Source organism: Camarhynchus parvulus, chromosome 3, assembly GCF_901933205.1.
Source record: "Camarhynchus parvulus chromosome 3, STF_HiC, whole genome shotgun sequence".
Taxonomy (NCBI): domain Eukaryota; kingdom Metazoa; phylum Chordata; class Aves; order Passeriformes; family Thraupidae; genus Camarhynchus; species Camarhynchus parvulus.
This window is the reverse complement of record NC_044573.1, coordinates 86883020-86901483: the sequence shown is the minus strand read 5'-3', so window position 1 is coordinate 86901483 and position 18464 is coordinate 86883020. Positions and strand designations below refer to the sequence as shown.

The 18464-nt window shown below is 36.9% G+C and overlaps 1 protein-coding gene across 1 annotated transcript in view; it reads right to left on the bottom strand.

Annotated features, from left to right (window-relative positions):
• The window catches only part of TINAG (tubulointerstitial nephritis antigen), a 38544-nt gene that overhangs the window by 8328 nt on the left and 11752 nt on the right, over positions 1-18464 (bottom strand). Inside the window, exons 5-9 of the mRNA XM_030945878.1 lie at positions 16186-16309; positions 14343-14493; positions 8719-8899; positions 8238-8283; positions 3723-3828 (exon numbers count right to left, since the gene is read on the bottom strand). Of these exons, the coding sequence (XP_030801738.1) occupies positions 3723-3828; positions 8238-8283; positions 8719-8899; positions 14343-14493; positions 16186-16309 (608 nt within the window). The remainder of the gene's footprint in view (positions 1-3722; positions 3829-8237; positions 8284-8718; positions 8900-14342; positions 14494-16185; positions 16310-18464) is intronic.

Genomic DNA, 18464 nt, shown 5'->3' with positions numbered 1-18464 from the left:
TTCAGATTACTGAGAGCCCTATTTCACTAGAGAGACTGTGACCAAACCCAAACACTCTGCTACCCACAACAGCCTCCACATTTTTCTCTCCTCCTTCCATTCTATTCTGTCTTTTCATATTGTCTCCCTGAGCCTGAGGTCCCACAATACCTCACAGTACCACACTGGGAGATAGACTCTCAGTCTCGTCACAGCTGATTTTATAAATAAACCTTTGATAGAAAATAGCTTGCAATTTCCCCTTTGCAGAACAAGGGAAGCCAGTTTAAACATTTAAAATCCTTCCGGTCCAATGATCAATTGAGCAGTTTGTATGTGCATTTCTGGTTTTGTACAAATAGCTCTTGCAAGCGTCACCAAAATGTATTTGCACTTTATCACTCCATTGTCTTATATGTTGCACAATTCACGAGCAATTTAAGGCATTTTCAAAAATATTTCTGAGATATTACAAATATCAGCTTAATAGGGTCTGTCATTATTATGGCTGTCTTTTACAAGTATTGAATGTCTTTTATGGAAGGGATTATAAATAAAAATAAGCCTACAATAAATCTCAACCCACAAAAAACTGCATATTTTATCCTATCAGCATGTCTCTGCTTCTTTTTTTCTCCCCAGGAGCCATCTCAGCTAAGCAAAATGCAAATATTCATCAGTATTTTTATCTGAAGTACAACTATGATGAGATTCCCATGAGTTTTTTATTGAGGTCAAGGAGTCTACATTTTCTTTTGCTTCCAAGCTATATATGAGTGACAAAGAACTCACACCCACAACACATATTTTGCATTCAAATTCATTGAAACTAATAAATTATATTAAAAAGACATGGCTTAATCCTGAAGACAATAAAATCTCTACAATGAAGTGGTTTAAAGTTCATGATGCAGCATCACATTTTATGGCTGGATTTATCACTGTTAGAAGCACCTAGCTTAAGGCTCCAACCGTCTGCAACTTGTCAAGATCTAATTCAATTTTTACAGTTAAACAGGTCTGCAAGTATTTTATATGGCACAACCTTGGAGGCCACAACATTTCAACATTTGTGCCTTAGACAATTTCAGGATTGGTAAATCTTTATACTGTTGGATCCATTGGATATTTCAGGAATATTCAAATTAAATAAATGAGTTAGTAAGAAAATGCATTCCCCCATATTAAACTCTGAACAAGTCTGGGGTTTCATATATAATATCATCTTCAGTTTTCTTCTTTTTCCTTCACTTAAGTTCTTTTTCAGTACATCAGATTACTTGTCTTTCCTCCATCTCAGTGTTCACCAGTGACCATTCAAACAGTCCTGTGTCTCAGTCAAGGAGTTCACATTTTGCTTATAGTGGTCCCTTGCCTAAGGGTTGCTGTATTTTCTTTGCACAACCTGTCAGTTCCCATTTAAATCAGCATCTGCTTCAGCACAGAAATACAGAATCGTAGAATATCCTGATTAGCAAGGGACCCACAAGCATCATTGAATCCAACTCCTGGCCCTGTACAGGACACCCCAAGAGTCACACCATGTACCTAAGAGCATTGTCCAAATGCTTCTTGAACTCTGTCAGGCTGTGCTGTGACCACTGCCCTGGGGAACTGTTCCAGTGCCCAACCACCTTCTGGGTGAAGAATCTCTTTTTAATATCCAACATAAACCTCCCTGGCACCACTTCAGGCCATTCCCTTGGATTCTGTCACTGTTGACCACAGAGAAGAGATCAGTGTCTGCTCCTCCTCCTCCCCTCACAAGAAGCTGTAACTGCAGTGAGGTCTCCTCTCAGTCTCCTCCAAGCTGAACAGACCAAGTGACCTCAGCTGCTCCTCATAAAGCCTCTTCTCAAGGCCCTTCACCATCTTTGTTGCCCTCTAATAGTTTAATATCTTTCTTATATTGCAGTGCCCAAAATTGCCCCCAGCACTTGAAGTGAGGCTGCCCCAGTTCAGAGCAGAGAGGGACAATCCCCTCCCTTGCCTGGCTGGCAAAGCTGGAACTGATAACCCCCAGGGCTGGCCTTCCTGGCCAGGGCACTGCTCAGTCATATTCAACTTTCAATCAGCCAGGTTCCCCAGGTCCTTTTCTGTGGCACTGCTTTCCAGCGTCTCATTTCCCAGTCTGTCTGTACATCCAGGGTTGCCCCATCTCAGGTGCAGAATCTGGCACTTTCCCCTGTTGAGCTTCATATGGTTGGTACATATGGTTGGCACATATGGTTGGCACTTTAGTTATCTCCTCCTCTCTCCCTCCTCAGCCATCACTTTGTCCCTTGGTGCTGTTCTTGCATAATCACTCATCTGGGTAGGTTATTCTGCGCAAATGTGGAGCAGCTTGTCTTAGGGAAGAGTTGTCATCACCCTATGCTTGCACCAAGCGTACTTCACAGCCCTCCTAGCACCTGAACTCAGCCCCACAGCAGCTCATTCCTGAGCTAAAGTATTCAAATTGCACTTCACATTTTACTGTCTAATGTTATCGGTTTCTCACGGCTGTTACCTTAAATACAGATACAAAAACCAACACTTACCATCCGTCCTCCATAAATATATTTTCCTAACTTAGTGCCCCATTTTTCTACACTAAATTCCAGTTTCTCTTTTTCATTACTGCACAATATTCTCTATAATCATATGATTGGGAATTTTTCCTTTATTTGCCTGAGTCAATACTTTTTGCAGCAGTATCACAGATGATCTGGTATAAGCCTGCTGCGTCTCTTTGCTTCTATGCCACCGTCAAGCACACTCTTGTAATCTATAGGCAGCAGTTTCCACAGCCATGAAGGGCATTCCCACGCCCTTCATGAAGATGTCTTCACTAAGATCACAAGCACAAAATTAACCTTATTTTGCAATTTTATGTTCTTGAAGTACTTGTTGAAAATATTCTCAGTAATTTTCCTAGCACACATGGAATCATTAGTTATATTACATTATAGACCACCGATAAAATATTTTCTTGAGATTCTACAGTTATTTTTCTGTGTAATCACTCATTGATTTAATAAAAATTCATCCCTGCATATTCCCTCCATGGCAAAGAATAAAGCCTTGTGGTGTGTTCAGTAATTCAAGCATATGCATTATTAGACACTTGTCTTCTTAACATAGTGGCCTGGTCTACATTTGAGAGGAAATCCACTAGTGTACTACCCACATGCTTCTGTGGCAGTTTTCCAAATAAAATCAGCAGCATCTCCACAGCAGTTGGTTTCTATTCAGGGCACAGAAAGCCTAGATTGCTGTGGCAGTAAACTATGCCATTTAAGTGGGAAGTCACTGTCAGTTTTCATGTTTCTATTTGCATTCTGTTTGGTGGCATATTTGAAGATAATTATATCAACTTTGTTCACAACTTGGAGTATTTGTGAATACCCAACTAAGTTTTTTATATGGTGTGTGTATATATATATATATATATTTAACATGTGTGTGTATGCGGTTTTAAATATATATGTATATATATATATAGGGTTAAATGGTTTATTCTATAAACATATTTGGTGGTTTTGAACAAATATAAGAGTAGATTAAGAGATGATAGGTCTACACCTCTTTTCAATACTCTCTAAAATTCATAGACAAGGCAAAAATTAAACATCACTCTTATGTTGGGAGCTAGCAGTGTTCCATCTGTGACAGTCAAATCTTTGGGTTACAGACTGGTCATTGACATTTTATTACACTCATGACTGGCAGAGAAAAAGAGTAAAAGAATGTGCTTTACCCACCCAAGGAGTTTGACTGAATGAGTTTTCCATTTAGATCCTGCTTTCTGGGAGTGTCGATATATTCCCTCTTTGTAAAGGAAAAAATCTTCATACACTTTCATTATTGCTGAAAAACAGTAGGAATAATCACAGTCAGCAAACATAACCTCTATTATTCTTTGCTCCTTGTATTTTACCAATGAAATGCTTGTTGTGTGTTGGATTGCATTAAGTGCACTTTGTAATTCCACTAAAAGCATCAATTTCTCAGAAGTGTCCTGCTGTGAGTGAACCAATAGAAATACTTCAACAAAGTTCTCTCTACGGTCTCTTATCAAGTTTGTCAGTTTTCCTTGTCATGGAAGCTCCCTCTCACTGACTTCCTCCAATGCAGTAAGAGGAAACATTGCCTCATGAAGGCTTACATAAATTTTGAAATCTAATTCAATAAAATTAATCTCCCCAAGGTTCATATATAAACTACTCAGTTCAGACTAGCATCTGCATATTTAAGAAAAGTATTTAACAGAAAATGTATATCCTGTGAAATATAGTGGAGTGAAATGCCTTAATCTCCTTAAAGAAAACTAAATTGTGTGTATGCATATAAATCATGACTGCTAGTTAAAAGTGTGGAAAAAGCCACCCCTTTTTTCAAAAAAATGCAAGGTGAAAGAGCTGATGGACTGAACATTTTGTGCAAGAAAATGAAGATTATAAGTTGCATTTTATGCCTCTCTTATATAAAAATTTCTTAGGAGCATTATTCATTTATTAAGAAAATAGTTCTGGGTTTCTTTTCCACATATGTTCTGCCACCATTAGTACCATTTGCTTTATGGTGGGCTACCAGATCCAGAGAAATGAAAGCATTTTTCAGGTCTACATTACCTTTAGATTCCAGTGAATTAGAAGCATTAACTATAAGCTTCATTCCATTTTATTTTTAGCTTATGATTTTAACTGCCACACAGCTTGGAACATGAGAATTAGTGAAATCCAATTTCCTAAAGTCTTGCACCTTGAGAGTCCCATAAAGTACAAGTCTCACTGACCATTTTTTATGTGGTTGGACCATTTTTAACATATGAGTCTGGTATAGATCTGCAGTATCCAGTAAGATGAGATCATGCTGCCATATTTTCTGTCTGGCATACTTATAAGTTTATTTTTCCTACCTGAATATTTTCATAAACTTGAAGAAAATTAACTATCTTTAAAAGAACCTCTATAATATTTGGCTGAAGGTATGAAACAGTCAAAAATTTTAGGGGATGAAAGAGATTTCTCAAAACATGGTTAGATGAGGCCGATTGCCTTGCCACAGACAAGCCTCATATTGTGTCCCTTCCCCATCACAGCTTGGTTGTAGCTGTGGCAATGAGACCCGCTGCTCCTGAGCAAAGGCTCTCCTTCCTCTCTGAGAAAGGGAAGTCCCATCTGATGTCAGCATGCCTGGTGCTTAGGCCATCCCACTGTCAAAACTCCCCAACATCTGAGCTGTGACACCAGCCATGGAGCCATGATGTCTTAACAGACTCGGCCCATCTGTTTCTTCCAATGTTGCTGCCTTCAACTGTAAGTACAAAGGAGAATATAACTTGCGCCCCAAATGAGACACATTCTTGTCTGTGAAGAGATATCATACCTAATTTTTTTTTCATTGAAATGAAGTAGAAATTTTTGAAGTGTATTTCCAGAATAACTTTAGTTTATGTGATAGAATTTTATCCATGATTGTATATTATATATACATTGCACACCTGGGCACGTGTGTACACACACATTTTTATATGTATGTAAATATATATACTCATGTATATGTAATACCTTGTAATCAGGACCTAAACAATGGTATGGTCTGGATTTAGAGTGGTCTGGGTGCATGAAGTACAGGATGGACAAAGATGATGGTAATTCTAGATTTAGCACTGAGACATTTTTATTTATCCAGTGGTTTTGTCCTGATACAGACTGTGACTTGGACAGGACAAGGTGATCACAGTCCACCACCTAATTTTGTTCCTTCTCACATAGGAAAGGCTTTGCATTTCCCAAAATGAACAGATGAATTATTAATGAATCAGAAAAGGCAGCGATTTTCGTAAGATTTACTATACTTCATGCACGAGCTACTTCAGTCATGCTGAGCTTGTCAGATCTATGCATATAGATGCAGCAGATTAAAAGATTGATTCCACTGTGCATTCCCCTGCATAAAATGGTTAAATAGGATTTTTTGTCTCTTTTGAATCATACAAAGACATGAGAAATTAAAACTAGTTGCTACAAAAGGAAACAAAGTTTAGCTTATACATTAATATAGTCAAGTACTTTCTACAGATCATTTTCTTCATCTTTTTACAGATTTACTTTCTTTAGCAAATATAAAAATTTTTCCCAAGATCATAACAGCTGAAATGGTAAGTTTTGTGGGGTCAAAACCGTGATGTATTACCAGCAATGTGTGAGCCTGTCTTTTAATCAAGACTGACTAATGTGTCAGAGAGGATAATTTTCCTCCATCAGCCTTGTAACTGTCAGAGTATTTCTTAAAGTCCATGAAAAAAAAATGTATGGGCAATATTAGGATTGTCCATCTGAATGTTTTGAAATTATTGGTGAAATTTCACTATGTTTACTTGAAAATTGATTTCTTAAAAAAACTAGTATTTCATCTTTGAATCAAAAATTGCTAATTGCTCGGTTTCTGTACCATGTAAGACAATGATGTAGGTCAAAGAGAAATTGTCATTCAAACTTGAAAGCTGTATAACGTAAAATCTTCAATTACATTCCTAAACCTACTGCTTCACAGTTGTTAAAAAACTCTTTTTTTCTTAACTTTAAATATGACCAAAAATCCAAATCCATTCATCATCATGATCTTGAAGGGATCTTGAATATTTCCCAGCTATTAAACATTGTTTAGTACATTAGAAAAGACTGTCCCTGAGCATTTTGTAAGTTCGTCAGAAATGACAAGTGAATGAATAATGGAAAACCCCTTCAGTATTTGAAGATCATTTGCAGAAAAAGTATGATATGGTTTTAAAATTAGACTTTTGCCCTGGTTGCATCTGTAATATGGGAAGATAAAAGAGAGGATCAGTGACAAATTACAGGATCATAACTGTGATTAATTTAAAAATCATATTATAGCCAAAAGAAAAAAGAGCAAGTGATTTCAGTCGGTGATGCATAGTCTCGGTTATATGCTGTAATGTAGATCTTGATTTTTCTACAAACAACATTACCTTAACCTGATACACAAAAGCATTAAATGATAAAAAAAATTGAATTGTTGAGTGGCTAAATCCTAACAAATGGCTGAATATTGATTATTTCATGTGTAAAATTTAATACTAGCAGATTTAATCCAGAAGAATGTTTGAGGTTTGAAACTCTATCTTGAGGATCCTAATTTTTATCATTTTCTAAAACTGGCAGAAATTACTGTTTTTCCATCTAGATCAAATGCAATGTGGGAAATAATATTTTCCTTGAGCAAACAAACAAAAAAGACTGATGATGTTGATCTAGTTAAGTCTGAATTTCAGATTAATTGCAGCTGCCCACATAAAGAGCTTTAAGAAGTAATTTCAACTACATGATGCATCAAAATGAATTCTATCTCATAATCAAAACCATTTGAATAATAAATTGAAGATTATGATAATTCCTTATATAATTAAAGGCAGTAGAAATGCAGAAGTCACCTGAAGTAAAATTCTTCGGCTTTGCATCAGCCAGCCATCCAAGAGAGGTGGAGATCTTGCACTGTGACCATTCTCTGTCATCCCAAGCCCCACATCCATCAATCTCTCTAGTTACACTGGCCTGGGCTGTGAGCAGGAACCTGCATTTTCAGCTTGTGCCAGCACCATACATGGCCACAAATGGATAGTATCCAGGGTAAAAAAAAAAAAAAGTTTGCAGTTCCCTACTCAATGCTGAGTCTCTGAGTGAAGTCTCTGTATTTCTGACCTCTAAGAGGTCAGGGATCTTCATTGCAGAGTTCAGCAGAAAAATTCAAAACTGGTAGGCACCAACAAGAGCATTTGGGTTCTGAAATGAGAATTCTGGGGTATTTCAGTACTGAATGATTTGCTGGAAGGCCCATATAGTTCAGCATTACCTTCAGAGGAGAGCAGGTCTGGTGGGCTGGCCTTAGCCGTGGGGGAATCCACCCCAGCCCTATAGAACCAAGTCTGGCTAACATTTAATTCCATAAATTGCTATTTCACCCATGACCAAAGAACTGTCATGAAAAAAGGCACACAGATTTCCCACACACATTTTGCACAAATTTTCAGTGTATCCAGTTCAAGGTCATTTTACTCTTTACAGGCTCTGATGCAGTCATGCTGCCTTTAGGGCCACTATTTACCCACCAAATGTCCCTGGATGGACTACAGTGCATATGACTGGATTCTTCACTGTGGTATATAATTTGCATTTTCTAATATTTTGATACAAGATCATTGCACAATCTAACTATTTCCATAATGCGATCATCCTTTAAACTTACCGTACCTTGCACTGGTCCTCTCTCCTTGATTTCTTTCATTATATCAGTTTCCTGACAGGAGGTGAGAGGAGCAACAGAGAGAGCAAGGGAAGATAACATTTATTAAATAAAATTAAAACTCACACTAATTTATCATTGTGTGCACGCATATATAGTATAAGTATACCTTTGTACTTGTATTTCTGCTGGAGAACATTTGGTTTACCAAATTAACAAAACCTTCAGAAACATGTTTGAGAAGAACAACTGCACTGTTATGACAGCATACTTTCTTTTCTATCTCAAATTTCTATGGGACCACGAAATATCAACTTTAAAGAGATGATGTACAACTGAGAAACTATAAAGAATTTCAACTCATAGGAAAATTTAAGGGGAACATAAAGGAAAATTCACAGCTCTAGTCTTGAAGTTAAGTGAACATATTTTAACCAAACCTCAAAGGAGTGAAATTGTTGAGAAAATAGATGAATTTCATTAACTTACTTTTGAGGACACTCTGTAGTGAGAGGCACACCGGTATAACCGATTGGATTTTTCAAAAGCATTGGGACATGGCCCGTTTGTATAGTTTTTTCCATATTCACTCAACACATAACACTGTTTTTCAGCTGATGGCCCCAGGTGTTTGTTCCAAAATGATGGATAACAAGCATATGATACAACCCTGTTCAGGTAGTTTAAAAAAAGAGTTGATAAGAAGCTCACTCAAAAATTTTTGCCATTTTACTTCAAGCTTTTAATTATTTTGCAACTGTCGTATTTCAAGTAATACTCTTCAGAAATGTAGATGGCATATTTTCAGCTGGATGGCATTTCCTTCAGTTAATACACATGATATTTATGATTAAGTTTCCATTACAGTAGTCCTCCTCCCACCCTTCTCCAAAGAGAGATAGGGTAAAAAATATGTTTAATAATTGTCACCTGGTACATTCATCTCATTAATGATGCATGAAAGCTCACACTGAGGAAGATCAATAAATTACCAATGCTGTCAATGGGCTTCATTTATCAAAAATGGCTTGTGAAATGGGATATGTGGAATACTGTTAGACATTTCTGAAACAATATACACATTTCTGCATTAATGCCATGCAGGCCTAGGAGAGGGTTTCTTTTACAGAGCATAATCCAATATTTTGCTGAAGCAGAATACCTTAAAATAGACACTCTTATAAAAAGCATTTGTATTTATCAATTATACTGGAATTTCTGAACCTGAGGAATTGAAAACTATATTTCTACACAATATGGAGTAAACTATGCTTGCCAGTGTATACTTAGCTGTCAGGAGTTTTACAAGATAAGCCCATATATCCTTCAGCTCTTTTGAATAAGAAATCGCATTTTACCATTAGCATTTGGTGATAGAAAATCTGAGAAATCTTTTTCTTTCTGCCCAAAGTAGAGCACATACAGTAGCATGCTGGAGCTGAGTAGTAATCCAGATAAGATCTCTGAACTAAGAGTCACGTTTGAATCTTTTCACCAACCACAGTTTCTGCAGCCTTGATTACCACAATTGAACAGCTTTCTGCTGAAGCACAATTTCATATGTGCTGAAGTACAATGTCATATGTGCTGAAGCATCTGCACACCAGTAAACATCAAAAACACTTCAAGGAGAAGACCCTTCCAAAAGAGTCATAGAAGAAAAGCAGAAATAGATGTGAATATGTTTATATGCATAAATATAGATAAATGTATACAAAAAAAATGTTAGAAACAAGCAGAATCCAGGGCCAACTAGGAAAACTATGTAGTGTGTTCATACATTCTTGACAGAATTCATTTGAAGTCATGTCTGTGTGTTCAATCTAATGAAATTTTTGTGGATTCATTGCAGTTATAAATTTGAATTGTGAGATAAGAAAATAATCCTAAACATTAGACTATGTTATTTGCAAGCTGGCTAATAACAATAACATCTTTCTCACACCCTACAGCTGCCAAGAGCCAAGGTACAAATCAGATGAAGCCTATTGGGGTTGGAAGCACTATTTACATTCATGTCTAACTTTTATACCACCTGAAAATGAAGTGTTTCTTCCTCATTCTTGATTAATATAACCTTTTTGTTTTCCTTATTAGTTAAAATAGATGCTTTCAAGAACACTTATTTCTCCCAAATTATGACTTGTAACTGAAACACTTTAATAATAATTAGCAATAGAATACATATTTATTCTTTAATTAATGGAGGAAGACAAAGAGAAAGTGATATTTAAACAGTGTTTCAGCTCCACTTACAGCAGATTTCACTGTTAATTGGGTGTTTAGTGATTCTGAAAAGTCAGGTCTCAGCACTGACCTAGCTTCCTTGAGCTTTATGGAAATCTTTTTCTGACTTCACTGGGGATAGTTTAGGTCAGCACTTGATTTTTCTCAACATCTGTCAGAAACCTGAGCTGAGCACACTCCAGAAATCAAAACAGCAGAAACTTTAAACAGCATCAAACGCCTGCTGTGATAATCTACAAGACCCCACAGAAAATCAATGTGTTTTCTTGCTGTTGCAGGGTATGCAGATAATGACACAATGATTGCAATATAACAATTCCTAAAAATAAGTCACCTGGAAGTGTGTGGAAGCAAGCACTATTTGACAGGGCTCATTCAAAAGACACTTCTAACTTGTATGCCATAAATTTCCAATATTTCCTCATTGTCACAGGTAAAAGGTTATGGATTATGGGGTTTAGCTACAAAACTGATTAAATTATGAGTCCAGTGAATCAAAACTTTTCTTTTAATTGTTGTTCTTGATATTATTTGCTCTTGGCTACTGTCAGAGACTTAACATTGGGCTAGATGGACCCAGAAGTGCTGTTCATGTGTTCTTCCAGTATCTGTTCTAAAGATATTTGGATATTTCCCTTAATGTGTTTGTTTGCATCTGGAAATTTTAGAATGGGTTTTGAAATATCATTTGAACTTGAGGAAAGAAAAGCAGAATGTAGAAATTTTTATAAAAATAGGTAAGTAGGGAGTACCACACTTCCACGTGTGGTACTTTGATGCCAAATCAATGATCAGGGATAAAAATGGGTAGCAAGAAAAGGTCTGTCATAGCACAGTGATGTTGTACAAGATGGAGCTAGCTCCATGGCAACAAAAAAAGCATAATAAATTACTAAGAAAATAATCCTGGATTGATGAGATTTTTTGGAGATTTAGATAGCTTCCAAAAATTCATTATGGTTTTCACAACTGTCCTTCGGATTCTTTTCTTAGATGATTAGCTAAAGAGGCTGGTGACTAACATGAGGCTGAGCAATAAGCAAGTACTTGGCAGTGTGAAGGTGAAAAGACAGTTCACAGATGTGCTGTGTGAGCTGAGGTGCTGTGGCTCTGTGTTTCCAGGCTCACATCAGGCAGAAAGCCTGCTCAGCACACCACTGTCACGCTGCTACTGTGTCAGGTCGAACATAATGTTATTGCATTCACACCAGAACAAGCTCCTGCGACGGTACATCTAGGTTGATAATGAAGTGCCTTGTAGAGCTTCAGCCTGCCTTGCTTTTCTTTCAAAAATAAGCTAACTAACTCTTCTATACTTAAATTGCTTCTGTATAACAGGCCATGTCACTAACCACACTGCTCAGGTCAAAATAATACTGCATTCTGGCATAGGAAGAATTTTATTATTATGGGACTCATGGTAGTTGTGCCTGTACAGGGGTAATAGTCAGAGGGAATAGAAAACTAGGAGATTGTCCTGTCACTGCATTCTTTACAGCTTTTCCTCTAAAAATAAGATGCTCCAACTGTTCTGGAGATAATGCTCATAAAAATTATTCTCACTTCTCTTATCTATACCAGCAATTCTTGTGCTCCTGTTTTTAACAGGCAAGAAAACCATCCAGAGAGAGTGTTGCAATTACTCTCATAAAAACATGAACTACTGAGTAAAAAGAGACTGTTTTTCTAGTTACAGAAAAGTATTGCAGTTTAAAAGTGCTTAAAATTAAAATGTCAAGTTATAACTTTCATTTCTTCATTAATGAAACTTTTTCCCTTAGCTCCTGAGGTGGTAAGGGGCCTTTGCTAATCACCCAGCTGAAGGATCTCCTTCTTAAAACCTAAATGAAAGCCAGTTTAGTGTTGAAACCCTGAGAGAAAAAGATAGAGGAGCACTCAAAGTAAACTCTCCCCATAACAATACAAAGTCCTTGTCATATCAGAAATAGTTTGACACACTTGCAGAAAGCAGAATTGTCACTTCTATAGTGTGACAGGTCTTCTCCTGGATCCCCAGAGTGCCATGTCAACTATGACACATCACATCTGACATTCTTCTGCTCTTGACATGGTTTGTTTGTTTGTTTGTTTGTGTTATAGATAAAATCAAAAGTTGACAGAGAGAACACCTGAGATCCCTCTGTCTGTCATTTTCAGATATATCAGAGTAAGGGATGAGATTGTACAAAAGCAAGACAGGAAATAGATTTTGGTATGGAACAGAAAGGATAAAAAAAATTCTGGTAATGTGAGAAACAGCAGAATTTTATTATATGGTATCTAAAATGCAGTTATTGAACTTCTCCTGGAAGACATTTCCAGGCATACAGATTTCAAGGAGTGGACTGAAAGCAGGATGTATGGATTTACCATGACAGGTAATGATGATATGTTGAGACAGCCTGACCATGATGAAATGACTGGCTCCAGGGAGAATAAGGAAAGCAGTACCTATCATTTACTTTGTCTTTAGTGAAATTTTCAGCGTAGGATGCTGTGGTGCTCCTCTAGTTTATTGGACTAGGTAAATGGCTTACAAGGTCAGTTGTGGACTAGCATGTTGAGTGGTCGACAGATCAAAGTGACTGGTGTCTGTTTATTAATGGCATTCCCCAGGAGACAACACAAATGCAACACTTTTGTATCTCTATTAACAATCTGGACAGCCAGATGTAAGGCACCTTAAGCAAGTTTTTGGAGAATGTAAAACTTTTAGGAAGTGATTAGTATGCATGGCTGATGTTCAGAGCAGTGTTAATAGGCTGAAGAAACGAGCCTGACAGAAATATCCTGAATTTCAACAAACACAGATGGTAAATCCTGCCTCTGAGCCAGAACTGCCCAGGTACTGTCAGGGCACTGCCAGTGTGGAAAGTCATTTAACAGAGAAGGACATGAGGTCCTGAGAAACAGCAAATTGAATGTAAGTGAGCAGTGAGCCCTCTTGGCAAATGTGGATGGTCAATACTGGGCTGTGTTACCAAGAACATAACCAAGACATTGTGGAAAATTAATCTTCCCCTCAAATTACTACTCGGCAGATGGAGCTGTATTTTCACTTATGTGTTCCCTGGGAAAGACACTGACAAACTGAGCAAATCCATTGGAAGGCACCTAGGGAACTGGAGCTGAGGCAGCTGGATTTGTTCAGTTTAGAGAAGAGAAAGCCAATAAAGATAGCATTCCTGTCTTCAACTACATAAGGAGAGGTATAGAGGAGACAGAACAAAACTCTTGGAGATGCACAGTGAAAAGCTGGAAGGAAGGTACCAGCCACAAGTTTTACCAAGGAAAATGCTGACATAAGAAAAAGGTGTTTGACCATTAGTCAAAAAAACTGACCTGCTACAAGAAAGGTTGTGGAACCACCATCCTTGAAGATACTCAAAATGTGTCCAGGGAAATGGCCTAAATAGCCTGATCTAATTTTAAAGTCACGCTTTGAGCAGAATGTTGGATCAGGTCACCTCCAAGGTTCCAACCAAAATAATTTTGTGATTTCATAAATGATTATATCCCATTTTAAAGTTTCTAGCTTTTCATGGGGAATTTGATAGCTCTTAACTCTGCTTAGTCTGATCTGAAGGAAGAAGGATCTAGGTACAATCCTTAATAGAGTGTTATACTCTGGAACAACCTCGGAATGAGATGATTACAGGTTGCTTTATTGAAAAAAGATGTTGGATTCTTTTGAATATCCACAGTGTTTTCTCATGCCACTGGCTGCTTACTCAAGGTTGTTTTAAATGAAGAGCCTGTGTCCCAAGAAACACAGAAGTTTTAAGTACATTTATGGTACTGTCTTATTGCAAATTAAGCAACTGTTTCAATTTAAAATAATCTAAACAGGCAGATAAAATATTTACCCATGTGTTTTCAGATATGTCCAGGCACCATCAATGCTTCCACCATTACATCCCTGTTGATTCCTGGTATCACAAGAGATCAAGTTCTGAGCAGAAAGGTTGTCTGTGATCTGACCCTTTGAATGAATTGCTATTCTATCTGCTGCAACACCTGTTTGAAAATAAACTTTCTGTTATCAAAATCAAGTATTTACTCACAACTTTGCACTTGTTTTTGAGAAAGAGGGACAGAAATACAACCTCAATATTTTCTGTCTGTGCAGATATCTTCACTAAACAATACTGATATAATCTGTCCAGACTTTTGTGAGAGAAGATTGTGAAACTGCAAAGCATCATGAGCAACTTTGCTGTTATATGACAAATTCATAGATTTACTGGCTATTATAAAGTCCCAAATACCCAAATATTAGATGAGACATTTGCATAATTGTCTGTATCATGTTTGCAAATGCATATTCACATCTGCTTGTCTTCAGCAGAAGAAACAAATACTTCCCAACTTTCTGCAGCTGAATCTCTAAATCTCTTTGCTTTCTTTTCAACCTTTCTTTCCTTTATGTGAGGGGAAAGAAAAAAAAAGAGCAGTCCTATGAAGAAGACAATTCAAGACTGAAAGTATATTTTGGTTTTATTACAAAGAATATTTGGAGATGTTCATATTGAAGTGTAAATGTGGGACTCTTTGTACCTCCTTCCATTAGTACACAAAATTATTCCTCAGACATAGATACATTATCTGAATTCAATAAGATAATCATGATTCTTAGTACTTATATATTTGTGAACTGATTTAAAGGCAGACTAGGTTAACTAAGTTGTGGGTGAAACTCAGGTCCTTCTACTTTCTTTATCAAACAACAATGAAACAATCATTAAGCCTCATTACAAGTCATTTGCTATGATTGAATTTTATTTGTATTACTTTTAGCCCCACATTTTTCAATTTTAAAATAAAATATTAAAAAATGTCTTGAAATCTAAATCCCCATCAAAATCAGCACTAACTTTGGTGAACTCTGAGGGAGACTTCAGAAAACAAAGTTGCTGACGTCAGGCGGCAGCTGTATTTTGTGCTTTTGCAAAGCGTCCCATGATAATGAATTTATTTTCATAGGTATAAAAAGTTTTGGAGTACTTACAGAAATTATTCATTATAAGAAATAAATTATACAGCAGTGCTTGTCTGTTCATTAAGCAACAACTAATCTTGAAAACTCTGACTGAAAACATTAGATGCACCTAAACAACATGTGAAGGCATCTCACACTACATAGCTTTGAAAATAATTATGTGAATTAAAATAAAAATATTTGTTTATGGAAAGGAAAAATTAGACACAATATCTGCAAATTCTTTCCCTCAGTGATCTCTGTTCATCTCTGCAGTTATCTGTCAAAAGAGCTGTTAAAAGCTCTCTTAGTTTTCTCTTTTTAAAACTGCAGCGGATAAGATATATCAGAAAAAGAGCACGTTCAATCTGGTTTTATTCAGGGAGCTGGGATTAGCTGACCTTAAAGCTCCTTTCCTTTTCTTACTGCTGTGAATTAAAGAAGCAGTTGCAGAAACCTGCACCGGTGAGGACCCACTGGCCAAATTAAGTCACAAAGATTGATCGCATGCTTAAGTTACACAATTTTATGAAAAGCAAAGTGCTGCAGCTTAGATTGACGTTTAAAGATTTTGGGACAGTATAGAGGGAAAGTTGTAGCAATTTCAAATGTTCCTATTTGGTAATAAAAGGTGAAAAGCAAGTCGATATAATTTTTTTACAAAACACTACAATTTTCATTTCACAGCTAACATCAGTGATACTTTAAAAGGGAGCAAAAAGAAATATTACTTGCGGTTGAAAAAGCCCAGGATGCTCCACAGTTTCGCTGATCCAAAGGATCATGAATCCAATCAGGCCACTCATAAATGGCTGAAAAGATTGCAGGAAACTTTTCTTCTGGAAGTGACTTTCCCTAAAACAAAATATAGAAGATCTGTAAATGCTTAATTTCCTAATTTTTTCATAAATTTTATCGTAATTTTGTTTGTAAAATTCTTAATTTTTAGACTGAGGAGACCAAAAGCATTGGCTCCTGTGACTTCCCAAGAAACTCCATGGTGGCTTCCCCATGGCTGAGTGCTGCAGACCCCTGAGAGCAGGAGGGTTCTGGCACTCCATTAACTGAGCTGAAAAGCTGAGCTTCAAGACTGCCAACCTGAATAACCTGACCAGTTCCTCTCTGATTTTTATCTCAAACAATAAATCCCTATGAAATTTGCTAAGTGTTACCCAGCTGGTATTCTTGGAAGGAAAGCCCTCTGCTACAAATAGAAGTTAAATACCTGATACCCTGTTGTCCCAGACACGTGGCTGTAGGTAGGAAATTTTAGTCACTGTGGGAGAGGAATAAGTACAGTGTATCATTGATTTGTCTTTTACATAGAGGTTATTCAATCTGAAGCAATTATTCCTGTTCTAGAATAAAAATCAGTGATTTTTCTTCTGCTTTTCAGTTTGATAGTGAATTCATGAAAATTCATTATCTGCTCACTAAAGCAATTTGGCCAGCCACTTCTGGCACCTTCATCTTTCAGCCTAAATTTATGTCCTCCACCAAAGTCCTCCAAGCTTTGAACAAATATTTGCATATGCAAGAGCCATCTGGTACAACTGCTAATAATCTGCTCTGTGTTCAACATAGCAAAATTATTGACCCATTTTTTTTTTACTGTTGAACTTCATGGAATGATGGATTGTGCTGTGCAAGGAAATAGGAATGGCCACAGAGAATTGCAGTAGTAGGCCGTGCAATCAGTCTGTTTCAAAAAATTGTTGATAACCTCAGTTCCAGAAGGAAATACAATATACAAAATAAGAGAATCTGTTCCTGAGCAAAACACTCACTGATGCTTCTTTCTCATAAGCAAGCTGAAATTGTGAAGCACAATGACTTCTATCCTGTTTAAATTCTGGGTACCCTTGCTAAAACATTTTTCTAAATAGTTTATGTGATTTATAATCATAAAACATACCTTTTGCTAAGATTATTTAAACATTTGAGGCCAGTTCTTTCAAACTATCTTAGGACTCTTTGGAGAACCAAATTTTAGCCCTTTGCCTGTATCAAGATCACTTTGTTGCGTACAATATGAAACAGCAGTGCCTCCATTCAGTTTCTGCACCTGGATTTGCCACAGAGAATCCTCAGCTGAGAAAAAGTGGGTGAGGAAAAAGGAAGCCTGTGCCTCAGGTCTATATCTGACATTAGGCTGGGATACAGCCCCAACAGGCAAATTGATAGAGCCTGTGTGTTTTCCCAGACCCAGTAGGTCTAGGCTGAGCAGGTTAGACGCAGGCTGTGAGTCCTGAATCCATGAAGGAATACTGCAAACTGTTAGGTCACTTCAATGATTTTGAAAGTCTCACCTCCACCTGTACAAGGCCAAAAATTTTTTAAAACCTTGCTAAACCTTACATTATTTTGCTTAATCAGTTTCAAACACTGCTTTTTCATAGTTTTATATACATGTGACTTGCAACATCAAGTGACACTCAGGAAGCAACAACTAATTTAAATGATAACTTGACAAACTATCATTATGTTCATTATTAGTAAGTAAGCACTCAAGATTTACTTTGAAGATGAAACATACAGGACAAATCCCAGACAGATAGAATTTCTTTTATATGATGAGACTAACAACCAGTAAAAAAGCAAAATTTGGCAAATATTTAGCACAATTGTGTGGGTAATGGCTGCTTATAATACTCATTATGATGCCTCATTACAAATGAGGCCAATGAGAAAAGCAAAATTCTAAATAGATCTCCAGTTTTGACAATGTATTGCTTTCTGTATTCCTAACTTACTGTCGATGTATTTATTAGCCTCCTATTGTAAATCCCAGAGCAAATTCCTCATTATCCCTGAGCCTTGTCATTTAGAAATACAGGACTGATCTGTAGCAAGAAACCTTGGCATTTTTTCTGAAAAAGTTTCTACCCTGATATTGAGAAGTGCTGCTGGTCTGAGGCAAATATCAAGTCTAGACAACTGTTTCTCAATGTATGCTCCATGGACCAGCATCAGACAGCACAAAGCAATCAGCAAAATGACTGGTGAACTA